General features: G+C 41.8%; 1 protein-coding gene across 4 annotated transcripts in view; it reads right to left on the minus strand.

Moving 5' to 3' along the window:
* Window positions 1–19,098, minus strand: part of LOC115572254 (polypyrimidine tract-binding protein 2-like) — a 54,405-nt gene extending 35,307 nt beyond the window's left edge. For 2 of the 4 annotated variants that reach the window (XM_030402141.1, XM_030402143.1), the window contains exons 1-9: window positions 18,952–19,097; window positions 17,540–17,561; window positions 17,121–17,172; window positions 13,475–13,638; window positions 13,232–13,303; window positions 13,061–13,132; window positions 12,823–12,981; window positions 12,294–12,404; window positions 10,734–10,902 (exon numbers count right to left, since the gene is read on the minus strand). In XM_030402141.1, coding sequence (XP_030258001.1) covers window positions 10,734–10,902; window positions 12,294–12,404; window positions 12,823–12,981; window positions 13,061–13,132; window positions 13,232–13,303; window positions 13,475–13,638; window positions 17,121–17,172; window positions 17,540–17,561; window positions 18,952–18,959 — 829 coding nt within the window. In that variant the 5' untranslated portion in view covers window positions 18,960–19,097. Of the gene's footprint in view, window positions 1–10,733; window positions 10,903–12,293; window positions 12,405–12,822; window positions 12,982–13,060; window positions 13,133–13,231; window positions 13,304–13,474; window positions 13,639–17,120; window positions 17,173–17,539; window positions 17,562–18,951 lie in introns of all 4 variants that reach the window. The other 2 variants (XM_030402140.1, XM_030402142.1) reach the window with 2 other exon arrangements.
* Between the last annotated feature and the right edge of the window lie 2,748 nt (window positions 19,099–21,846).

Raw genomic sequence — 21,846 nt, forward strand, 5'->3', positions numbered from 1 at the left:
CTCACAGGTCTACCTGCTCGGGCCCTAATAACCGTGATTATGATTTTTGCCATAATCGAGCAGCCCTATTGCAAAATAGAGAGAGGGTAAGGTGTGGGTCACATTGATCCCCAAATTCTTAAACCCTGAGGGGCTGAGCTTGAAGGGGTTATCAGACTGTTTAAGTGTTAGAGCGAGGGAATTTATAAGAAAGTATTCGCTTTTAAGGAGATTAACTTTATAGCCAGAGTAACAGCCAAATCTCTCTAACACAGGTAAAATTGGTGGAATAGTAGTCAGTGGTTCAGATATATATAAAAGAAGGTTGTCAGCATGCAGGGACAATTTTAATTCCATGCCAGAACGACAAATACCGCAAAATTGAGGGAGAGATTTTAATGCAATTGAGAGAGGCTCCATGGCCAAGGCGAAAAGTAAGGGAGAGAGGGGACAGCCCTGTCTAGTGCCACGTGACAACGCAAAATAATTAGATCGGGAATTATTCGTGTGGACGCTGGCCTGAGGGGAAGTATATAAAAGTCGGATCCAAGAAATAAACTTGTTCCCCAGACCAAACCTTTGTAGAAGCTCAAAAAGATATTGCCATTCTACCCGATCCAAGGCTTTCTCTGCACGAATCGGAATAACTACTTTGGGGTTTAAAGAAGAATGCCCAGAGAAAATTACATTCAAAAGGGTTCTGACATTAAAAAACAACTGACGCCCCTTAATGAAGCCGATCTGTTCCTCTGATATGATTATAGGAAGAACCTTTGCAAGACTAGTTGCTAATGTTTTAGCCAAAATCTTAATGTCAACATTAAGAAGCGACAGAGGCCTATAAGAGGTACAAGATGTAGAGTCTTTACCCCTTCTTTAAGAGAAAGGATATGGAGGCCTGAGTTAAAGTTGGGGGTAATGAACCACTCTCAATGGACTTGTTATAAATAGGGCTGTCACTTTTTCAAAAAATCAAGTTTGAACGAATTTGAAATGACACCCCCCCCCCCCCGACAAGACCACACGACATTAAGCTCCAGTTCCATCATGAGATCCCGAAACGATACCACTGGGCCGCATATGGTTGCATATAAATCGTGCTATCTTGTCCGTGATGGCATTTTTACGAGCTGTTGGCAAAGGGCCTGCTGAAGCTGAATGTGCGGAGTAGTAGGCAGTCAGACGAGGTTGTACACTCACCTGCTAACGTAAGCTTACGAGGTTGTAAGCTAGGTGAGTCCGCAGATTTGTTGTCGTTGTAGAGTAAGACAGCTGCTTTGGACAAAATACTTCCATACACTACTTCTCAGATGTTTTGGTGTCGTGACTGTCTGCTCGGGACGGCTTTGCTCGCTAGTGTCCTCCATTTTCGTAGCAAACAACCTAATATTACTAGCTGAATTGATAGGTCAAGGGTCAATAGGGCGTGCAATAGGTCAAGCCGCCCTCTGTTGGATCAGAAGGCGAACTACTTCAAATGGTCTGTTGCGCTTATTTGTTGCGTACATTTTAATTTCGAATAGGTCATTACATTAGAATAAGAACTTTTCCCCCCCACTTTCGAACGAATATTCGAATTTCGAATAAAAAGTGACAGCCCTAGTTATAAATAGAGCAGAGGAGAGGGGCTAATTAGGGCCCAAGCAGGTCATCGACCTGTGAGGTCCCTATTGTAATTGTAAAAATTATTCTTCTTCTTATTATTATTATTCTGATCCGACATCGACTGCAGTTTTGGATGCCTGAACATAATCGAAAACTCACCAAATTTGGAAAATGCTTCACGTTAAGCGAAAATAGCGATCCTGCATCATCACTGGGCGTGGTCGTGACCTGCGGGCTCTGTAGCGCCCCCTAATGTTCAGCCCCGCCTCCCACAAGTGCGTAGAAGAACGAAATTCAATTCGCAGATTCCTCATGACCAGACGCACCAACAACCCATTTGGACCCCTAGTGTCACTCCAACAGGAAGTCAGCTATTTTGATGTGTGGCGGCATTTCTGTCCAATTCATGCCTACTTTGAAAATTATCTTGTCCTAGAGCTTAAACATCACAGTCTTCAAATTAACTCAGTTATTTTCTTCACGCCTTGAAGAACAAAAGTTATGGAAATCATTCAGCTGCGCCAAACTTTAGTGGGCGGGGCCGTGGAAACCATTTTTTCCTCACGCCGTCAAGCATCAAGACTTTATAACTTCAACATACATTTTCCTATCCACACCAATCTGCTCATAACTGTAGAGGCTGTCTCCCCGAATACATCTATGCATCAATACTAAGTCGGCCATTATGCTTTTGGCCTCCATTTTGAAATATTGCCCATCTTCGTACTTATATGATCTCCTCCTACAGATGTAACACCACCAACTTCAAAGTCACTCAGCAGCATCCTCTGACCTTGATGATGAAAAGTTATAGAAATCTTTATCCTACGTCATACCCGCTGGCATCAGTGGAGCGTGCAATTCAAATCCTTCGCCGTAAAGCATCATGTTCTCGTAACTTCTTCATACAATGTCCTATCTCGGCCAAATCTCTCAGGAATGTAGAAGGAGTCGCCCTGATGAGATCTGTGTTGTCATGGGACGTGGTCGTGACGCGTGGGCTCTGTAGCGCCCCCTATTGTGATGCCCCGCCTCCTAATTGTACATAGAAGGACGAAAATTGGTACGCATATTCATCATGACCAGACACACAAAAAACCCATTTGGATGCATACTCTCAGTCCAACAGGAAGTCAGTTATTTTGATTTGTGGCGGCATTTTTGACAAATTCATGCCTACTTTGAAAATTATCTTGTCCTAGAGCTTAAACACCACAGTCTTCACATTCACTCAGTAGCATCTTCATGCCTTGAACAACAAACGTTATGGAAATCATTCAGCTGCGCCAAACTTTAGTTGGCGTGACGCGTACACCATTTCTCCCCTGTGCGGTCAAGCATCAAATCCTCATAACTTCCACATACAATGCCCCATCTCCACAAATTCCTTCATAAATGTAGACAGTCTTGTCCTAAGCACATGTAGACATTCATTCAAAGTCGGCCATTTTGAATTTGGCGGCCTTATGAAATATTGCCATGCATCATACTTTCACGTCTTCCTCCTGCGGATTGGACACCACAGACTTCACAGTCAGTAAGTATAATCTTAGGACCATTCCAAAGACACGCTAGGAAAATCTTTATCCTACGTCATACCTGCTGGCAGTTGCGGAGCCCGCCATAACAATCCTTCGTCATGAAGCATCAAGTCCTGATAACTCCTTCATACTATTTCCTATCTCGGCCAAATCTAGACGGAATCGAGAGGGAGTCCCCATGAATAGATCTGTGCATCAATACTCTGTCATATCCATAGCCCTACCCACTGGAAACATAAATTAGTTTTAATCTCATGTCATTAGGGCTCCTACAAGCTGTGAGTGACACAAGTCGCCACTAGATGGCAGTGTTGTCTTTCAAGTCACAGGTGTCCTTTGTGCTTAGCAACCTCTAGATTATTCCATTCCATGGCAGGAAGTCAGCCTCAAATTTATCAGATTGTATTGAAACTTCAAAATGTGGCTGCATGCACTTTATGGAACAAAAACTGGCAAACAAAGGAGACATTAGATCAAAAGCTTGACATTCATAGACAGCCATACATACATTTTGGTAAGGACGCAAGTGAAGCATCATTTGACACTCATTTATCTGCAGTGATGACAAAACGTCAGATGTACATGGCATTTGCAGGTAGTTTTGTCTGAATTGCACATTACAACATGGCATAATTGGACGGTAATGTTTAGAGCCACATAATGGATAAGTCAGTGGTAGTAAACTATAGCACACAATTTTCAATCAAGCAAATTTACTAAGAATGCCATTTGTGTGTTGTGTCTGCCCTCTCAGTGTGGCACACAACAAGATGTGTGTAGTTGTGTTTCTGACCAACTTTTCCACGAAGAACAAAGTGGCTTCCCCTGCCATTTTAAACAACTGAGTGATTTCTTTGGATAAAAGTCCCATATTATACTGTTTTTCATCAATGTCACACAGCTGTCAGAGGTCCAACAACTCTGTATTCGATATGTATTACCCCAAACACATCCGAGGTCCTGCATTCCAGCTGTCAAAAAGTCGCTCTGCTGAGCTGTAATCAGAGCACTCTGTTTCTGTGCCTGCACCTTTAAATGCTAATGAGCTCCGTCTGTCAACGCGTACTTGGGGAGCTTTGGATGCTGTCACTCTGAGGAAGCCCATTATGCTAACACCATGCGCTAATGTGTACGGTGGATGTAACACTATGGCTCGCGGAGATTTTTTCGTTCAACCGAACCAGTTTGACCCAGAATCGGACCCAGAAGGAGAGGCTGCTGAAGAAGTACAGACTCTGCAGCTGCAGCAGGACATTTCAGAATGGTTAGTGTGGCTAAATAATGTTAGTTTGTTTGTGTTGTTACAGTGCTATCATGTAGCTAATGGCTAACAGCTAGCGAAAGCTGCGTTTATCTCAAACACAGTCTCAAAACTCTTGGACACTGTTCGAATAGTTTCTGTCTCCAGTCTGCACATGTTTCCAGACTTTCTACTGTGACAACCAAGCTCCATCGTAATATCATTAACATCACACTCGCTTCAAACGCCATTGCACAGCGGACCAAAGTGGAGCAAACTAGTTAGCCAGTTTTCAGCTGACTTCACCATACTCGTCGGCAAATGTAATCAAATCGCGGCGACAATTAAAGGTGGCTTGGGTGCAGTTGCTGCGTCCGGTATGGTTGAGACTGATCGTTTTACGAGGATCAGTGCCGAGGCAAAGACAGCGTTGTACTGACACTCGTTACTGAAGCAGTCTGATGTAAAGTGGTTAGCACACACATACAAGCTAACACGAACTGCAGCCGGCACGTTGTCATTAAAAAGGAAACACAACCACGGTCTCTTCTGTTGTTCTGTAGCTGGGACAGAATATAGGCACTTATGTTGATTATTACGACCAAGAACAGAGCAATTGCGTGTCTAGCTCTGAGCGACAACGTTGTGAAACACTGCTGTCTCTCCGCTGGACACACCGAACTTCACCGCGGGGATGAACGCCCCCCTCTCTGATATCTCCTATCACCACGCAGAGGAAGCAGGCCTATGATAATGACTCCTGACTTTACATGACGAAAGGAGCAGAATCTGAACAGCCTGTAGGAGCGCCTTGTTACTAGTTAGTGGGCTGCAGAGATCATGCAGGAATCAGTGGTTTTCCTTATTCTGGGAGTTGGCAGGCTCAGGGAGGACCAGCTTATATATGTTGAGAGCAGAGAAAACTTGTTTTTTATGATATGGGATCTTTAATTAACACAAAACACAGCTGTGGTTAACAGTCAGTATGTCAGGCCATCATGCTGTTTAGCATGCTTTGCCTATGCTAATGTTGTGTTGGACATTGTACTGCGTATTCCAACGCTAATGATATATTGCATTCAGCTTTTCAGCCTTTTCAGACATTCTTTAATACCGACAGGAGGAACAGCCCACCAAATCATAGGAAAAGCAGCCCACCAAATCACAGGAAAAACTGAAATGGAAGGTTTTGTGCGGGTAAGCCCGACGGCGGTGTGCGTCGAAGGCAGCATGCCCCGACGTGCGCGGACTGCGAGGGCCCGTTCATCACTGCTTGCAGTTTTAATTTATTAATATATTTCTTAAAAAACTTGACAGGGAATTCGTCTGGACCAGGAGTTTTATTGTTTTTCATGGTTTTGATAGAAAACTTAATTTCCTCCAGAGTCATACGTGTATCAAGCCCATTAGCAGTAGGGGGATCAACTTTGGGAATGTCAAGATTATGGACAAAGGAAGTCATTTCTGTCATGTCTGATGATTCCGATTCATAAAGGGAGGAATAGAAATTCTTAAAAATGTAATTGATAGATGTGGGATCGAAGACAAGGTTGTCAGAGGAATCTTTAATTTGTGTATTTAATCGAGAGGTAGTTTGACGTTTCAATTGATGAGCTAGGAGCCTACTCGGTTTATCGCCATGCTCATAATAAGTAGCACGAGAACATACTAGAAGTCGCTCTGCGTCAGCTGTTGTAAGGAGGTCCAATTCAACCTGTAGGTCGTGACGCTGTTTCAATAAACTCTGGGATGAGTTAGTAGCATTTTGTTTGTCAATATCCATAATTTTAGTGAAGAGTTCATCTACCCTGGCTTTACGGGTTTTGTTGCGATGAGCAGAATAAGAAATAATCTGACCACGCAGATAAGCTTTAAGCAATTCCCATAATAATGAGTAAGACACAGACTCATTTTTGTTAATAGTTATAAACTCATCAGCTGAGGACTCAATAAAGGCATTGAATGCATCATCAGACAGTAGCAGAGTATTGAACCTCCGGGGTGAGGAATAATAAGGCTGACTTGAGAGCCTAATATTAAGGCTTAGAGGAGCATGATCAGAAATACTAATTGAATGATATTCTGAGGATCACTTTAGGGACCAGGGAACCATCGACAAAAAAATAATCGATGCAAGAGTAAGATTAGTGCACATGAGAATAAAAAGAATATACCCTAGTTTGCGGATTATAAAATCTCCAAGGGTCCACAAACCCATTCTGGAGCATAAAATCTGAAATCGATTTGGACATGGCAGACTGGGTGGAGTGCAGGGATTAGAACGGTCCAAGGTTGGGTTCATCACACAGTTCAGATCCCCAGCAAGAATCAGGAAATGGGTGTCCAGGATAGAAAGAGTGCCAAATAGTATATTTATAAAATCTGGGTTGTCAGAATTTGGAGCATAAATGTTTACTAATAAAATGGGATTATGGCATAAATGGCCTGCTACAACAATCTACCGTTCTTATCAGCTATAATTTTAGTGGTGGTAAAATGAACTCTTTTATTAACCAAAATAGCTACCCCTCTAGCTTTAGAATCAAAAGTTGAGTGAAATATATCATTGATCTATGGGCTTTTAAGTCTAACCTGATCTCTGTCACGCAAATGCGTCTCCTGTAGGAATATTACGTCGGCATTTAAGCGCTTCAAATGGGACAGAACCTTTGACTGTTTAATGGGACTGTTCAAGCCTTTGACATTCCAACTAAAAAATCTGATAGAAGATCCAGTAGCTGGGCTTGCACGTACAGTGTCAGTCATCTAGGCTCGTGTTTTTTTTTTTTTAGGAATGGAGAAAGGAGAATGGAGATAAACGATTAAAAATAAAAAATCACCCCTACAAGAAAAGGAGGAGGGAGGAAAAACAAAAAATGAATTAAAAAAAACAAAAACAACAGAAAAAGAAAACAGAAAGGAAATGTACAGATGTAATAATGCAGAGACATAACTGCTGGTGGTTTCTTAGCTGATGAGCCGAGCAGGAGAAGATTGTAATCCTAATGTTGAACAGCAATGTCCTTGCTGTACAAAGTCCAATAAAAGAGGTTGGATGGAGGAAACTGGTCGCTCCTTTCCTTCACAGGAATAACAGCTCAGTGCTAACTTGCTTCATGTTCCTCTCACTGTGTAACTAGCTAGCAAACTTTGTGCAACAGTTGCTGGTGCTAAATGAACTAGGCTACTAGTGGGACCTTGCGTTGCTGCTGTAGGGAGAAGTTCTTTTGGGCCTGCTGGAACTGCAGCTGGAAGCTCTCAGGCGCTGTTGGTCCCAGAGTGCAGGAGAAGAGCTGGGGGCAAGGCCCAGTGGGAGCAGAGCTGGAGAAGAGCTCTGAAGAGCGAAGAGGGCAGGCAGCCAATTGGGAGAAGTGATGGAGAAGAGGGAGAACAAAGAAAGGAGCTAGACTACCTGGTAAAATGGGGCAGGGTTTCCCCTACATGTAATTGACTGTGGCGCACCGCCACAGCAAAATAAAAGCTGCCACACCTTAAAAAATCAGGCATAAATAAATCCAGTGTTAGAGAAAGGAAATATTTTACTGTCGTCTTCCACCGCAGTCTTTGACGTTAACTAGCATGTTGGATATTTAGCTTGATAATTAGCTAGAGGATTAAAATGGTCACTTAAAGCAGAGTCCTGCACGGGTCTTATTTTGCAAACCCGCCCGAACCCGCCATTCTTAAAACCACATCCGACCCGTTTTCCGACAGTAGCACAAATTGCATTCCATACCTGAGCTGACCCATTATAAATTGATACCGACGGCCAAAGGAAAATTGGACGGACGCAATTTTTAAAAGTGAAAGTAAGACAGCGTGGGCAATGGGAGTTCAGGGAGGTCGCAAGCACGCATGAATGAGCTCATATGAAATATAAATGCTTATCATTTGTGTCGCTAATAATGACTGATAAGTGACGCCTTGAAAATGGCAATCGTAAAACCCGACCAGTCTCTCCAGGCGTCCGACCCGATCTGCATCTGTATCACAGTACATTATTTTTCAACCGTGCAGGACTCTGACTTAGATAACTCCTCTCTTGAAACAAAAAAAAATAGTATTTCTTTACAATATTAGAGTTCATGATGGCTGTGTGAGAGCATTATAACCAGAGAAAAAAAATGAAATTCCCTAAGTAGCCTATGACATAAGTATAAATATTACAGTATGATGACCCCCCCCCCCAGCGCCACAGTCTCAGAAAATACTGGGGGAAACACTGTGGGGTGTGTGTCCCCTAACCAATAGTAGCTCAGAGCTAGGTCTCTTGGCTGTCTTTGCACCTTGATGTGAAGACTGTGGAATGTGGCAATGGGGTCAACCGATATGACTTCTTTCAGGGGCAATATTGATAGCAATTATGAGAAATCCAGGAGACTGAAAACTAGGGATGTCCAGATCAGGTTTTTACCCCGATCCCGACCCGAGTCCTTTAATATTTAGCATCTGCCGATACCGAGTGCCGATCCGATACTGAGCCTTAACTTATATTTTCCTTGATAATACAGCTGCATTAAGAAAAAAGTACCTGCATCTAAACTGTTCCTTACTACTTTTTTTTATTTTGGTGTAGGGCTGGGACAACGCTTCGACTTAGTCGACGACATAAATTCGTCCACATGAATAATTTGCGTTGACGTGTCGTCCCAAACAGGAAGTGGTAGTTCCTGCGGAGGATGAGAATAGCTCCTCTCACACAGACGCTGTTTTTCGGGCAGAAATGTAACGAAGAGTTGGTAGGACAGGCGGGAGGAAGGACGCTGCTCCGACTACAACTGCGGTATTTTTTTCCTAATATAAGTTACAAACAACAGTTACAGTTACTACATTACTTTTGTTCGGTCATGTAACGTTAAATTAATCGTTAGATTAGTCGACTAATCGAAAAAATAATGGGTAGATTAATCGTTTGAAAAATAATCGTTTGGGACAGCTCTATTTTGTTGAAACAACTTATATACTTTCATATGGCTCCTTCTTATTCTGCATATGCTATTGCAACACTGGCCTACCACCTTCAACGTGTGAGCAGGTGAGTCTGTGACGCTGCGCTGTGACAGCAGACCCTCGTGTATAGCCAGCTGAAGTGTGTGTGAGACGCAGCCAACAATTTGTACTTATAATCCATTGCTTTTTTCTTATGCCTTGCGTTGTCACGTAAAATGACGTGGACACATTGCTTGTCTATTTCACACGTGTTCAGCATCTCCTCGATGCCTGTTTTACATGTTTTGCTGTATGAGACCCACGAAACTTGTGCACATATCGGCACGTAATGTAATGTCAAGATGGTAGGGCATACCAGGGATTCAAAAACTCCAGATGACAAGAAAACCCTGATCCTCTACCATGGAGATGAGCTGGTTATCCAGAGCGATTAATTTAATTACCTTCTCTGTAATTTTTATCGTACCAAATGTGTAGTATTAAATGCAGCTGTTTTGTTACCCCCTTGCTAATCAGTCGTATTGCAAATGTTTCATGTCGCCGTTGGACTGCTTTCGCTTTCTAATTTAAGTTATTGTCAGACTAACGTTACGTGCACGTCTGAGTTTTGCCACAAATTGTGCTCTGACATAAAAAAAAAAACATAACTCGGCCTTGGGTCCACATTCAAAATTGCCGATCAACACTCAATGGAAAAATGCCCATATCGGCCCCGATCCTTCAGAATGGATCAGGACATCCCTACTGAAAACCAATATATATTTTCAGTAAAAATCAAACTCTTTCCGTCACAATTTCAAACAACTAGTGATGGAATTAACCCAATTACAACTTACTCGAGTACTTAACTTGAGCTTTTCCGTTTTCTGCTACTTTACACCTCCTCTCCACTACAGATGTTTGATACATTTAATTAAGAGTTACTTTGCAGTTTCAGATTATTCAGTGTTTAAAGGCCATTAATTGTGATGTGCAGACACTCAGATACTGTTGTGGGCGGGACATTGTGTAATCGCTCTACCTCTAGTTTTCAACCCCTTGGCATGCAAGCATCCTTGATTGTTTGTAAACAGGAATATATTTTTTTTCTCCATCATGTCTTACCACCACTTATGCACACTCAATGTCGGAGGGCATTATGGTCTACTTACCCTGCCTGTTCACTAACTTGAGATTACATTAGCTATGTTGAATCTTCCAAACAAACAGAGGTGGAGTGGAAAGGGTGAGAACGTATTGGTCAGTATTTGCTTCACATTTACTGTCTGGAGATATGAGCAAGCAGCACTATTGGAGAGAGAATGACCAATGTGTTCTTCAATAGGGCCAAAGTTTTGTAAAGAAAGTCTTATGGATTTCTGCTGGAAGTAGGTATGAATGGAAGCAATATAGCTGGATAAAGATATAGGTGTATTTACCCAATAAAGAATGATCCTTGTTGGCTGATTCTCCATCTCCAGTAGGAAGGTCTGGTCTGGTGTAGTCTCGACTCTTATCATTGTTGTATTTGACATTGAGGTTGACCAGTTTACTGAAGTCTATCCGCAGAGTACAGCATGAATTGTAGATGTTCTGTCCATCCAAAGACTGGAGAAGAAAAATGGAAGAGAGGCAAAGATATATATATATATATATATATATATATATATATATATATATATATATATACACACACACACACATACAGACAGACAGACAGACAGATAGATAGATAGATAGACACACAAACACACTACTCACAATAAGTTAGGGATATTGTGAGACACTCAGTGGATTTCATACATACAGTGTTTGTTTCACTTCAGAGAGTTTTGGGATAGGGAGGCAATTGTATTGGGGTGATAGACACATCTCATTTTGTGTTTTCCACGTAATGGTCTCACTGTGTACAGTGTGCCTTACATATTGGGGCCAATACCAAAAAACTAAAAGACAACCCTTTTCAATGTGGCATCAATTTCAACATTCTGTGGGTATAAAAAGCTGGTATTGTCAGTAAGTCATTCCAGGTTAATCATTCAAACAGCCATGAACACACAACGTCACTTAACGGACGAGCAGCGCCACCTGGCCATAGCGCGCCTTCGGTCGGTGGCAGGCAGTCAGATGTTGCTCGTGAACTTGGTGTGTCTCAAAGTGTCATCAGCAGACTTGCATCAAGACACAGAACTACTGGCAGAGTTCGTGACAGACCCAGGAGTGGAGCCCCACGAGTGACAGACTGCAACGATGACCATTACCTAAGGACCTATGCACTCAGACATCATTATGCAACTGCCACACAGCTGCAGGCCCAGTTACGAGATGTGAGGGGTACTAGGGTTTCCAGACAAACCATTCGAAACCGACTCCACCGCTTTGGCTTGAATGCCAGACGACCGTTGCAGGTGACTCCACTGACACCAAGACACCGCCGTGAACGTTTGCAGTGGGCACAAGACCATGTGACCTAGACAATGCAGCAGTGGTCTACCGTCCTGTTCACTGATAAGTGTCGGGTCACCTTGCAAAGAAATGATGGTCGTCAGCGTTGCTGGACAAGGCGAGGTGAGCGATACGCCGGGGTCAACATGGTCCCCAGGGTTCCCTTTGGTGGAGGAGGTGCAACAGTCTGGGCAGGCATCGCCAGTCAGCGCAAAACAGATTTGGTTATTGTAGATGGCTCAGTCACTGCACGTTCTTACCTCAGAGACATCATAGAACCCATCATCATCCCCCAATTCCGCCAGCACACCCCCCAATTTTCCACCACATCGTGCCAGAATTGTCACAGCTCGACTTCAGGAAGTCGGAGTGCCTCATATGGTATGGCCAGCAATGTCCCCTGACCTGAACCCCATAAAACTGTCAAAGTCTTATGCAAGCTTTAATATTTGAATGCTAGGAATATAAACAATGGGGACCTGTCATCGTATTACAATTTCCTACAGGTTGCTTATTTAAAAGCCAAAATGTGTAAGTGATGTAAGTGATCATACCAGTTTAGCTTGCTGTGCATTGACAGGGTCGCTGAACTGCAGAAGAGCCTGAAACTGGTTGTTCTTAGTGAAGGTTATTATCTTCATCACCGTCCCAAACTTACTGAAGATCTGGCAGAATCATAGAGAATAAAAGAAACATGACCAAGTTTAATGTAAATAAACAAACTTCATTTTTAACATTCAATTTAATGTTCTGTAAACAATCACTATCACAACTACCACAGGTCTCTCTTGTAAATGAGACCCTGGGTCTCAATGAGATTTTACCTGTATAAATAAAGGTTAATAAAAAAATAGAGGTGAACAAATGTTGGCTTTTTAAAGGCCTCAAGCAAAATCTGAGAGGCTGTTAATGATTATTGATGTAATGCTGACTTTCTCCTCTCTTTAATTCCAGAGTGGCTCTTTGTTGCCTCACACAAGCTCTTTTTATACCCAGAAGGTTCAAACATCAGGAAAAAAAATGTCTATGGAGCTGTGTGTGCCAATCTGAATGGTGGATGTAAAAAATTTATTCAGGTTTTACCTGTTGTAGAACATCCAGCGTCACAGGATAAAACATGTTGTCAATGATAATTCGCAGGACTGGGCTGGGAGGTGGAGCTAGGTCTAAAACTCCAGGGTCAGAAGATGGTGAGTTTCCATCCTGCACTGCTGACACTGCCTGCAATACAGCCTGAGCCCTCTAGTTGAAAAGACAAAACAATGAATGCATTGGTCTAACCCTAGTTTAGTTGAAGGAAAGTGTTGGTGTACAAAAGTACCTGGTTCAGAGCTGAGTCCGTTTTCAGTTCCTTATGGTTGGAGTACTGAATGAAGACAGGAGTGTTTCTGACCTACATTGAATAAGATCCATACAACACACAATTCAGTTAATAGCCCAGCAGAAATTATTATTAACGTGTAACATGAATGGACACTGATGTAATTCAGACCTGTGGTGTGACAGCTGTGTAGTAGTTAACCATAGTAATGGCTGCCTCCTCTGTACCCAACTCCAGAAACGCCTGGTCAAATAGAGTTTTAGCAGAATAAGAAATAACCTTCAGTATAATTCGTCTCTTTCCTTTTCTTGTTGAAAAAGTAGAATATCATTCACTTGAACTTAAACATGATCACATGACTGTTCTTGTTTCATCTTCATCCCAAAGTATTAGCTTTAGTTTGTTTTACAGTACCTGGTTTTTCCCCTTCAGCATTAGTATATTGGTGACCTTTCCAAAAGGCAGCCCCAGAGCAATGACCTCAGTCTCTGACACTTCATTGGGAAGTTTCCTTATGTGGAGAACTCTGGAGGGAGGGGATTCATCCAGACGCTGTTTCTTACTGTCACTGCCGTTCGCTGAACATGGCCACACACACAGATAAATGTTAAAAATGAATAAGACAGTATATGATATCACAACTCCAGATTAAAACCTGATGAACCTTAAAAACATCTGTTTAAAGCACGAGTTGAATACTAAAATAAACTGTAAGCTCAATGTAGCCGTTTTAGTTTTAGGGTTTTTCCTGCTCTAATCAGTCAAAATGGCTGCTGCAAAAACAGCCTCTTGGTGGACTACTCCATTACTGGACTACCAATTTTTTTTTTTGTCTTTGGGGATTTTAGTGGGACAAAAAACAAGCAATTTCCTCACATTTTGGAGACCAGTTATTTTATTGATCTGGGCTTTATAGCAGAGTCGCCAGACAGGAGACCTCTGAAAGGTACACTAATGCCTGAAAAAAAAAGATTGAACTGTTTGGCCTCAATTCTAAGTGTTGTGTCTGGAGGAAACCAGGCACCTCCCATCATTTGCCAAATACCATCCCTATGGTGAAGCATGGTGGTGGCAGCATCATGTTTTGGTGGTGTTTTTCAGTGGCAAGGACTTGACCACTGGTCTGTGTTGAGGGAAGCTGGACGTAGCAAAATAGACATATCCTTAACAAAAACCTGGTCCATAGCGCTCAGGATGTCAGACTGGGTCAAAGGTTCACCTTCCAACCGGACAAGTCCCTCAGCACACAGCCAAGACAGCACAGGAGTGGCTTAGGGACAACTCTGTAACTGTTCTTGAGTGGCCCAGCCAGAGCACTGACTTCAACCTAATCGAAAATCTCTGGAGAGACCTAATAACCAACTGTCCCCATCAAACCTGACACAGCTTGAGGGGATCGGCAGGGAAGAAAATCCCCAAATCCCGGCGTGCAAAGCTCGTCTTACCCAAGAAGACTTGATGCGTAATCGCTGCCAAAGGTGCTTCAGCTAAGTGCTGAGTAAAGGGTCTGAATACTTATGTCAATATGATATTTCAGTTTTCCCTTTTTAATAAATGTGAAGAAAATTCTAAAATTCTGTTTCTGCTTTTGTCACTATGGTGTACTGAGTGTAGATTGATAAGGGGACAAAATAATTTGGTCGATTCTAGCATTAGACTCCAAGGCAACAACATGTGAAGAAAGTGAAGGGGTCAGAATTCTTTCTGAATGCACTGTCCATGGACAACTCCACGTAGTTTATCTTTCACTCTGTTTCATGGCTAACTATAAAGGTAGACTAGGGTCATTCCATGCCAAGTCACCCAAAATCCAGAACTTCTCCCAGTTCACATCATGGATTTTCTCAAAATAAAAATTTATATTGAGACAACGATTAAATTCATGGGAACCTGGAAAATCCTAAATCTGTACTCAAAAAACTCAAGTTCTGAATTTCTGAAGTTTGTCCATCCAAGCTGATTTTCAGCATTTTTGTGATTATGTGCATGTGGATCCCAAACTTTACCAGTTGCTCATTTTGAAAGCAATGTGTGGTTGTCCTGACGTTCAAGGAGACCATTAAGAAACCTGGCAACATCTCCCTCTCCCTTGCTCAACCCAACCAGTCCAAGCAGATGGCCGCCCACTACTGATTCCGGTTCTGCTCCAAAATATCTGCCTGTTAAAAGGCAGTTTTATTCTCACTATTGTTACCAGGCGCTTGCTCATGGGGGAGATGTTGGGTCTCCATACCTAAAATAATCAAGGAGTAGGCTATGACTTGCTCAATTTAGAAAGTGTCATGAGATGACTTTTATTGTGAATTGGAGCTATATAAATAAAGATTGAATGATTGAACATGTTTTCATTTAAATAGTTGTCGCTAAATGGTTACAGTAATCAATTTAATATTAATAATTTAAAGGTGATGTTATCCTGTCTGTATGTCTAGACAAAATATATATCTTGGTTAGTATACACAAGGAATCACATACATGTTGAAAAAGCTCAGAAGGTCAAACTTAAAAAATTCACAACTAAAAAGTATTCAGTACAGTTACAGAAGCCTCTGTCATTTCTTGACCCTCTGATGTTCAGGAAACATGATCAGACTCACTTCCTGACTACTTTTACATGCGCCCATAATCATTAGGACCCAAGCAGGTCTCAACCTGCAAGGTCCCTAATGTTTTTCGAGTGACGACTTTTTCCTCCCAAATCATCGCATTTTTCACTGCCTGAACATACCCCAAAACTCACCAAACTTGAATGTCACACATGCCGAAAAAATTTCATAATCTATTGTCGTCCTCAATTTCCACCACTAGGTGGCGTTGTAATAGAGGAAAGTGCGTTTTGGCTGCCACTATACCCACACGTTCACTGAATTGTGCTGAATCTTGTCACAAAGGCCACGCCCAGGGTTTGACGTTGACGAGCGTTCGCCCTGAATACATCTACGCGGCAGACCCCGACAGCAGCATGGCCCGACGGGCGTGGACTGTGAGGGCCCGTACATCGCTGCTTACAGCTTTAATTATTTATTTATTTTTCAATGTCTCCAGCTTTGCATGATGGTGCATAGGCCTGTCACGATAATCAATAAATCAGTTAATCGTACGATAAATAAAAATGAGCTCGATAATTTCCATTTGCATGCTTGTTTGTTCTCCTCGTGTCTCTCACGTGAACCCTTTTTTTCAGTCACTCTGTATAATACACCGAACACGACAGCTGCAGTGTGGGAGCACTTCGGATTCAAACCGAATGACCTCGTTGAACCACTTAACCTGGACAAGCTGGTATGTCACACTTGTTGTAAAACAGTAGCAACTAAAAGCGGCAATACAACAAACATGCATCTGCACCTGAAGCGTAATCATCCGATGCAGTTTTCCCAGCTGGGAAAAAAAAAACTACAGCCAAAGCTACAGAGGGGCCGTCTCCGTCTTCCTGACAGTCCACAATCACTGGGGCGTTTAGTCGACAAACAAAATACAAAACTGGACAGTGCAAAAAGGTGCGCACCCGCAGATAGTGTAGTTCGCTACATCGCTAAAGAGATGCAGCCCTTTAATACCTTCAAAAAGCTGCATTTCGATATATGCCGCAAACATTTGTACACAGCCAGTACAAATTGCCTGGGAGAACATACGCGTCACAAACGGCAATTCCACAACTGTACAGCGTGAAAGACGACATACTAAAGGGTAAGGGTTATTGTTTTTGGTTGTGTGTAATTCAAGTGCAATTTTTGCTAACAGAGACTGAGATTACTTTTTATTTATTGTTTCTGATTGTTTTGTTTATTTATTTTGGATATTTAAAATGTCTTGTTCACATTCCAATTCAAATGTTAAATATTCTTTAGAAATAAAAGTTTAATGATCTTTGAAATGGTGCACTTGCACTATTATGCCATTATCATTATATTAGTTGAAAAATGGTCTCAAAACGACAATATTATTGTTTATCGCAATAATTTCTGGGACAACTTATCATCCAGCCAAATTTGTTATCGTGACAGGCCTAATGGTGCATTGTGTTTACAGATATTATCCTTGTTAAAATTGAACGTACCAGTCATAGAGTTGGGGCTGCTACTGTACATGTTGAGCTCATCTGAGCCTCTCTGGGGAAACAAGAACAAAAAGGAAAATGCATTTAAATTTAATTTTCATTCCACCTCTTTCACCACCACTTTTATAAGCAGAGTGATTTACTACTTCCAAACATACATCAAAATTTAACAGCAAACAAAGAATGAATGATGGCTAATCCTTATCATATTAAAATTATAATCTCAAAGTTTACAAAATTTAACACACATCTTTTTGTTTATCTTATCTTGTGACTTCACAGCCCGCACTACTTTATATCTAATCATCCACCGTATCCTAAAATCCCACGACTGTTTATTCCTTCCCTTTGTGGATGATATTATGCTGACAACGTAAATGCAGGCATTTGTAAAAATAGTAAAAATTGGGAATCCTTGCCTTCACACCAACCGCAACATCACTGCCAATGGAGAGAATGCAGGGAGATGTTTAAAAAAAAGAAAATAATGTTAGAAATGCAATAGCTAAAAAGGAAAGAGACTGGTGAACTTGAGAGTTTATCCTCAGTGAGAATGTTGTGGTACTTAGTAAAATGTGTGTGTGTGTGTGTGTGTGTGTGTGTGTGTTGGGGGGGGGGGGGCATTAAACAGTTTCATGTGTTAAGTAACTCAGCATTCACTACAAGACTAAAACAGGCTGATATTGGTTACTATACCATTTACATCCTCTGAAGTAGCATCAAAAACATCAAAGACTATTACAGAGGCAGTGTTTCCTTTACATGCACCTTGCAGTGGTGCACCTCCATTTCTTGAAACATGGCTGCCACTGCAACAATTCATTTTTTAATATTTTTTAATAGGAGGAGTGGAGAGGGCTGTGTTTTATCTCTAAAGCTTGCCTGATGATTCTGTGGAGTGTCATATCTGGGTCAACTAACACACATGCCATTAGAGCATATCTGCAAAGAGGAGAGGGCGCCTTCTTGCAATGTTAGAAACTAACGCTATATTATTGCGTTTTCAAACACTTGTCAGTAAAGCCTAGAAAGACGAGGACTCTTACAATCTTACAACTTTAGAAACCAAAACTGTATTTTCTCGCTACTGACACTTAAAAAATGTGCTTAGTTCAATATGTCAGCTCAACACTGGGAGGCTTCAACATATCTCAAATCAAACTGGAGAACTAAATAATTGCACAATATATTTATAGGTATCTTAAAATGTCTTTTGCTGTTGCTTGGCTTTATTTTGTGACGTCACATTTATAAATAAATCTTGACGTTCCCTGCTCTTAAAGTTGTATACAAAGAGCCGGCAGAGGTCGCTTGTAGCATACACTATAGCATAAAGTTACAATCGTTTCATATAAAGGACCCCCACGAGCTGACAGGTGCGCTTGCCATATCGGCTATGACATGGTTTATTAATAACATACAGGGATTACTGCTTACTACACCAATAATAACCGACAATAATAGTGTAATTTATCACATTAACATTTAACGTATACATTTCAGTTTAATCGGTGGCTACAGCAGTCTAGCTAGCTAACGTTAACATTCAATTTACGCACGAGACGGAGTTACATACGTTATGCCTAACTGGACTGTCATCTTCTGCCAACTAACTGATGTAGCATGAAAGACGATATTAAAAAATATCAAATTTGGTAGCCAGCTGCCGTCATGTTGTTCGCAATTTACCGTAGAGTATCAAGAGTCTCAGTCGAGCTAACAATTAGCATATCGTAGGTTGAGCACGGGAAATGGCTCATTTTATGTCCAATGCATGCACAGCTGTGGAGAGTGCACCGAGAAACAGAAGCTAAACTATGTACACATTTACCCGTCCATTGCAGCTCTTTGTTCTCGTCTGTCTGTTCGTATTTCAGCACACTTAGACTTCAGTGCCTGATATGACCGAGCAAAATGGGCGTTCTTCTTCTTTTAGTTGGTCTGACGTGTGCATTACCGCCACCCTCTGCTTCGGAGGATTGAAAAGGCGCTGGGTTTCTTCTTCTTCTCCTAACATTGGCGGCTGGCAAATAGTGAAATGTTGTGATGTTCTTCTGAGATTAACTCATTATTAATAGGGTAAAATATGATGCATTTCATTCTATTTAACCAGCAGCCAGTGTCAGGGATTTCCACATGATTATTAGAGGTGGGCAGATCGATCCAAATTTCAATAGTATCGATACCATGGTGAGTATTGGTATTGGATCGATTAGCATGATGAGATCGATATTTTTGTTGTAGTTTCTCTTCTATAAATTCAGCAAATCACACGTATTTCATCACAAAGTTTGTGTGAGCGCAGTGTCTCTCTCAGTCCTTAAGCACAGCGCTCCTCTTCACCTCTCTCACTCCGCTCATTAAGGTTGACTGTAACTGGAACTCGAAAATATACAGGGGCGTAGAATTGCATTTGGACCGTATGGACGTGTCCATACCAATCTCAAACGATGGCTGAAATGTCCACACCAATATTAAGTTTGAAGGGGAAAAATATGCGCCTCATGCGGCACACAAAGTGTTAAATCCTTTCCCACTTCGGCACAGCCTCCCAAATGCATCTTTGAAACAGGTCTGTTTTCTGATTAGCTCAGCTCCCTGAAGGCTGTCGAAGTTGTGTCACTTGCAGGCTTTGCCAGTGTTGACAAGAGGAGGTTGACACACATGTCCGAGGATGTCGGGCAAAAGAAAGGTGGAAGACATTAGAAGCTATTTCACCAAACAAAGTCTAAGTCACCTGAGGAAAATAGTCCCTCCTCATAGGCTGCCGCTAATGAATGCAAAACATTGTTTCCAACCGTTTTCTCACTCTTAATGGTGATTGATTTGTTACTTTGTCAGGTGACAGAGGAAGCAACACAGCCGTCCCCTTTATCAGACAGCGGTGGAGTGGCAGGGTCACAGCAGCAGGTGAACTTGAATAAGGACATGGTGGTTAATTTAATTTTAAGTGTTAGTTGTAATATTAAAAGTACGCCTTGTGAATACTACTGAGTCGTGCTGTGTCACTGCTCATAGCATCAATATTTTATTGATCAGGTGACAGAGGATCCCTGGCCAGGTTGTAGCTCATATAGTGAAGATTCAGGGGTACAGGTAAATTTGAAATGGTGCTATACTAAATGTTTAACTGCATGTTTGACTGCTTATGTACAGTAGGTAATGCATCATACAAAGTTAATGTCATGACTGGCTATGTCCCCACCAATGTCAAAATCAAACCTATCCTTCAGCGTGTGCAGCAAGATGTTGGAGATCTTTTATCAGTCTGTGGTGGCCAGTGTACTTTTCTTTGCTGTGGTTTGTTGGGGAAGCAGCATTGGAGCCAGCGACACCAACAGACTCAACAAACTGATCAGGAAGGCTGGCTCTGTGATTGGCTGCAAACAGGACACTCTGGAGGCTGTGGTGGAGAGGAGGACACTGAAAAAACTGTTATCCATCATGGATAATCCTCTCCACCCTTTCCAACTCACACTGATCAGACAGCGGAGTACCTTCTCCGGAATGCTGCTTCAGCTTCGCTGTCGTAGCAATAGATACAGGAAATCTTTCCTGCCACAATCCATCACTTTATACAACAACTCTCTCACCTCTGCCTGACAGAGAACTCTGGTCTCTCTACTGTTTTGTTGTATATATTATTATTGTTATAGTATATTTTGCATATTTTGTTTTGTTGTATATATTATTATTGTTTATTTTTTATAGCACACTGTGCACTATATATATACACTATGTATATATTGGATTCTATTTATGTTATGTACAAAGTGTTTTATTTGCGGACCCACTACTGCTGTAACAAAATAATTTCCCAGTCTGGGATCATTAAAGTAATTCTATCTATCTATCTACACCCTTGAATATATACTCATATTTATATATACTAGTGCAGTGCCCATAGGAAATATGTATTCCTTTAGAAAAGTGGGAGGTTAAGTAGCTTTTTCATGGATGGCCAAATGAGGCTGTGTTTGAAGGTGGGACGTCAGGGGTATTTAGGGGGCCAAGCCTGAGGGACCGAGGGAATGCGTATGCAAGCATACGCGTTTCCTATGACCAGCGGTGCTAGGAACCCTATTGTAATTGTAAAGATTTTTATTTTCTAAAAGTGGTGCTGCAGGCTAAACCATGCAAGGGAGGGCGGTGCAATTTGGAGGGTTAGTCCAGACTCTTGCGAATATCTCAGACACAAAAAACTACATATATCCGCCAGCAGGGGGCGCTATAACCTAGGCCAATACGTTTTTGCCTATAACTCCCAAACCGTATGTCGTACATTCAAAAACCTTGTATTCCCTGAATGGAGCTGAATCACTTTGCGATTGGCCACGCCCACTTCCGGTTAGAACGTTTTTCCGCAAAATCGCAAAAACTGGAAAACCTACTTTTTCGAACTCCTCCTTGGGATTTTGTCCGATCTGTGTGAAACTTGCCACGTACACTCTTCAGCTGGATCTGATCTAAAGTTATCAAAAGTATTTTGCTTGGTCAAAAAATGCGCAAATTATTAACGAACTCATTTCGGTAGCTAGCTATAAAAATGTCAACTGTTTGATATCTTGGTCAAACTAAATGCTATTAACACCAAATTGTAGATCCTTGCTTGCCATGAGACTGGGAAGGGATGAGCTGAATTTGGCAAATTCTGGCCACTAGGGGGCGCTAAAAATATGGGAAGTTTGTATCTCTTGAACGGCTTCACCGATTTTTACGGAATTTG

This window comes from Sparus aurata, chromosome 21, assembly GCF_900880675.1.
Source record: "Sparus aurata chromosome 21, fSpaAur1.1, whole genome shotgun sequence".
Lineage (NCBI taxonomy): Eukaryota > Metazoa > Chordata > Actinopteri > Spariformes > Sparidae > Sparus > Sparus aurata.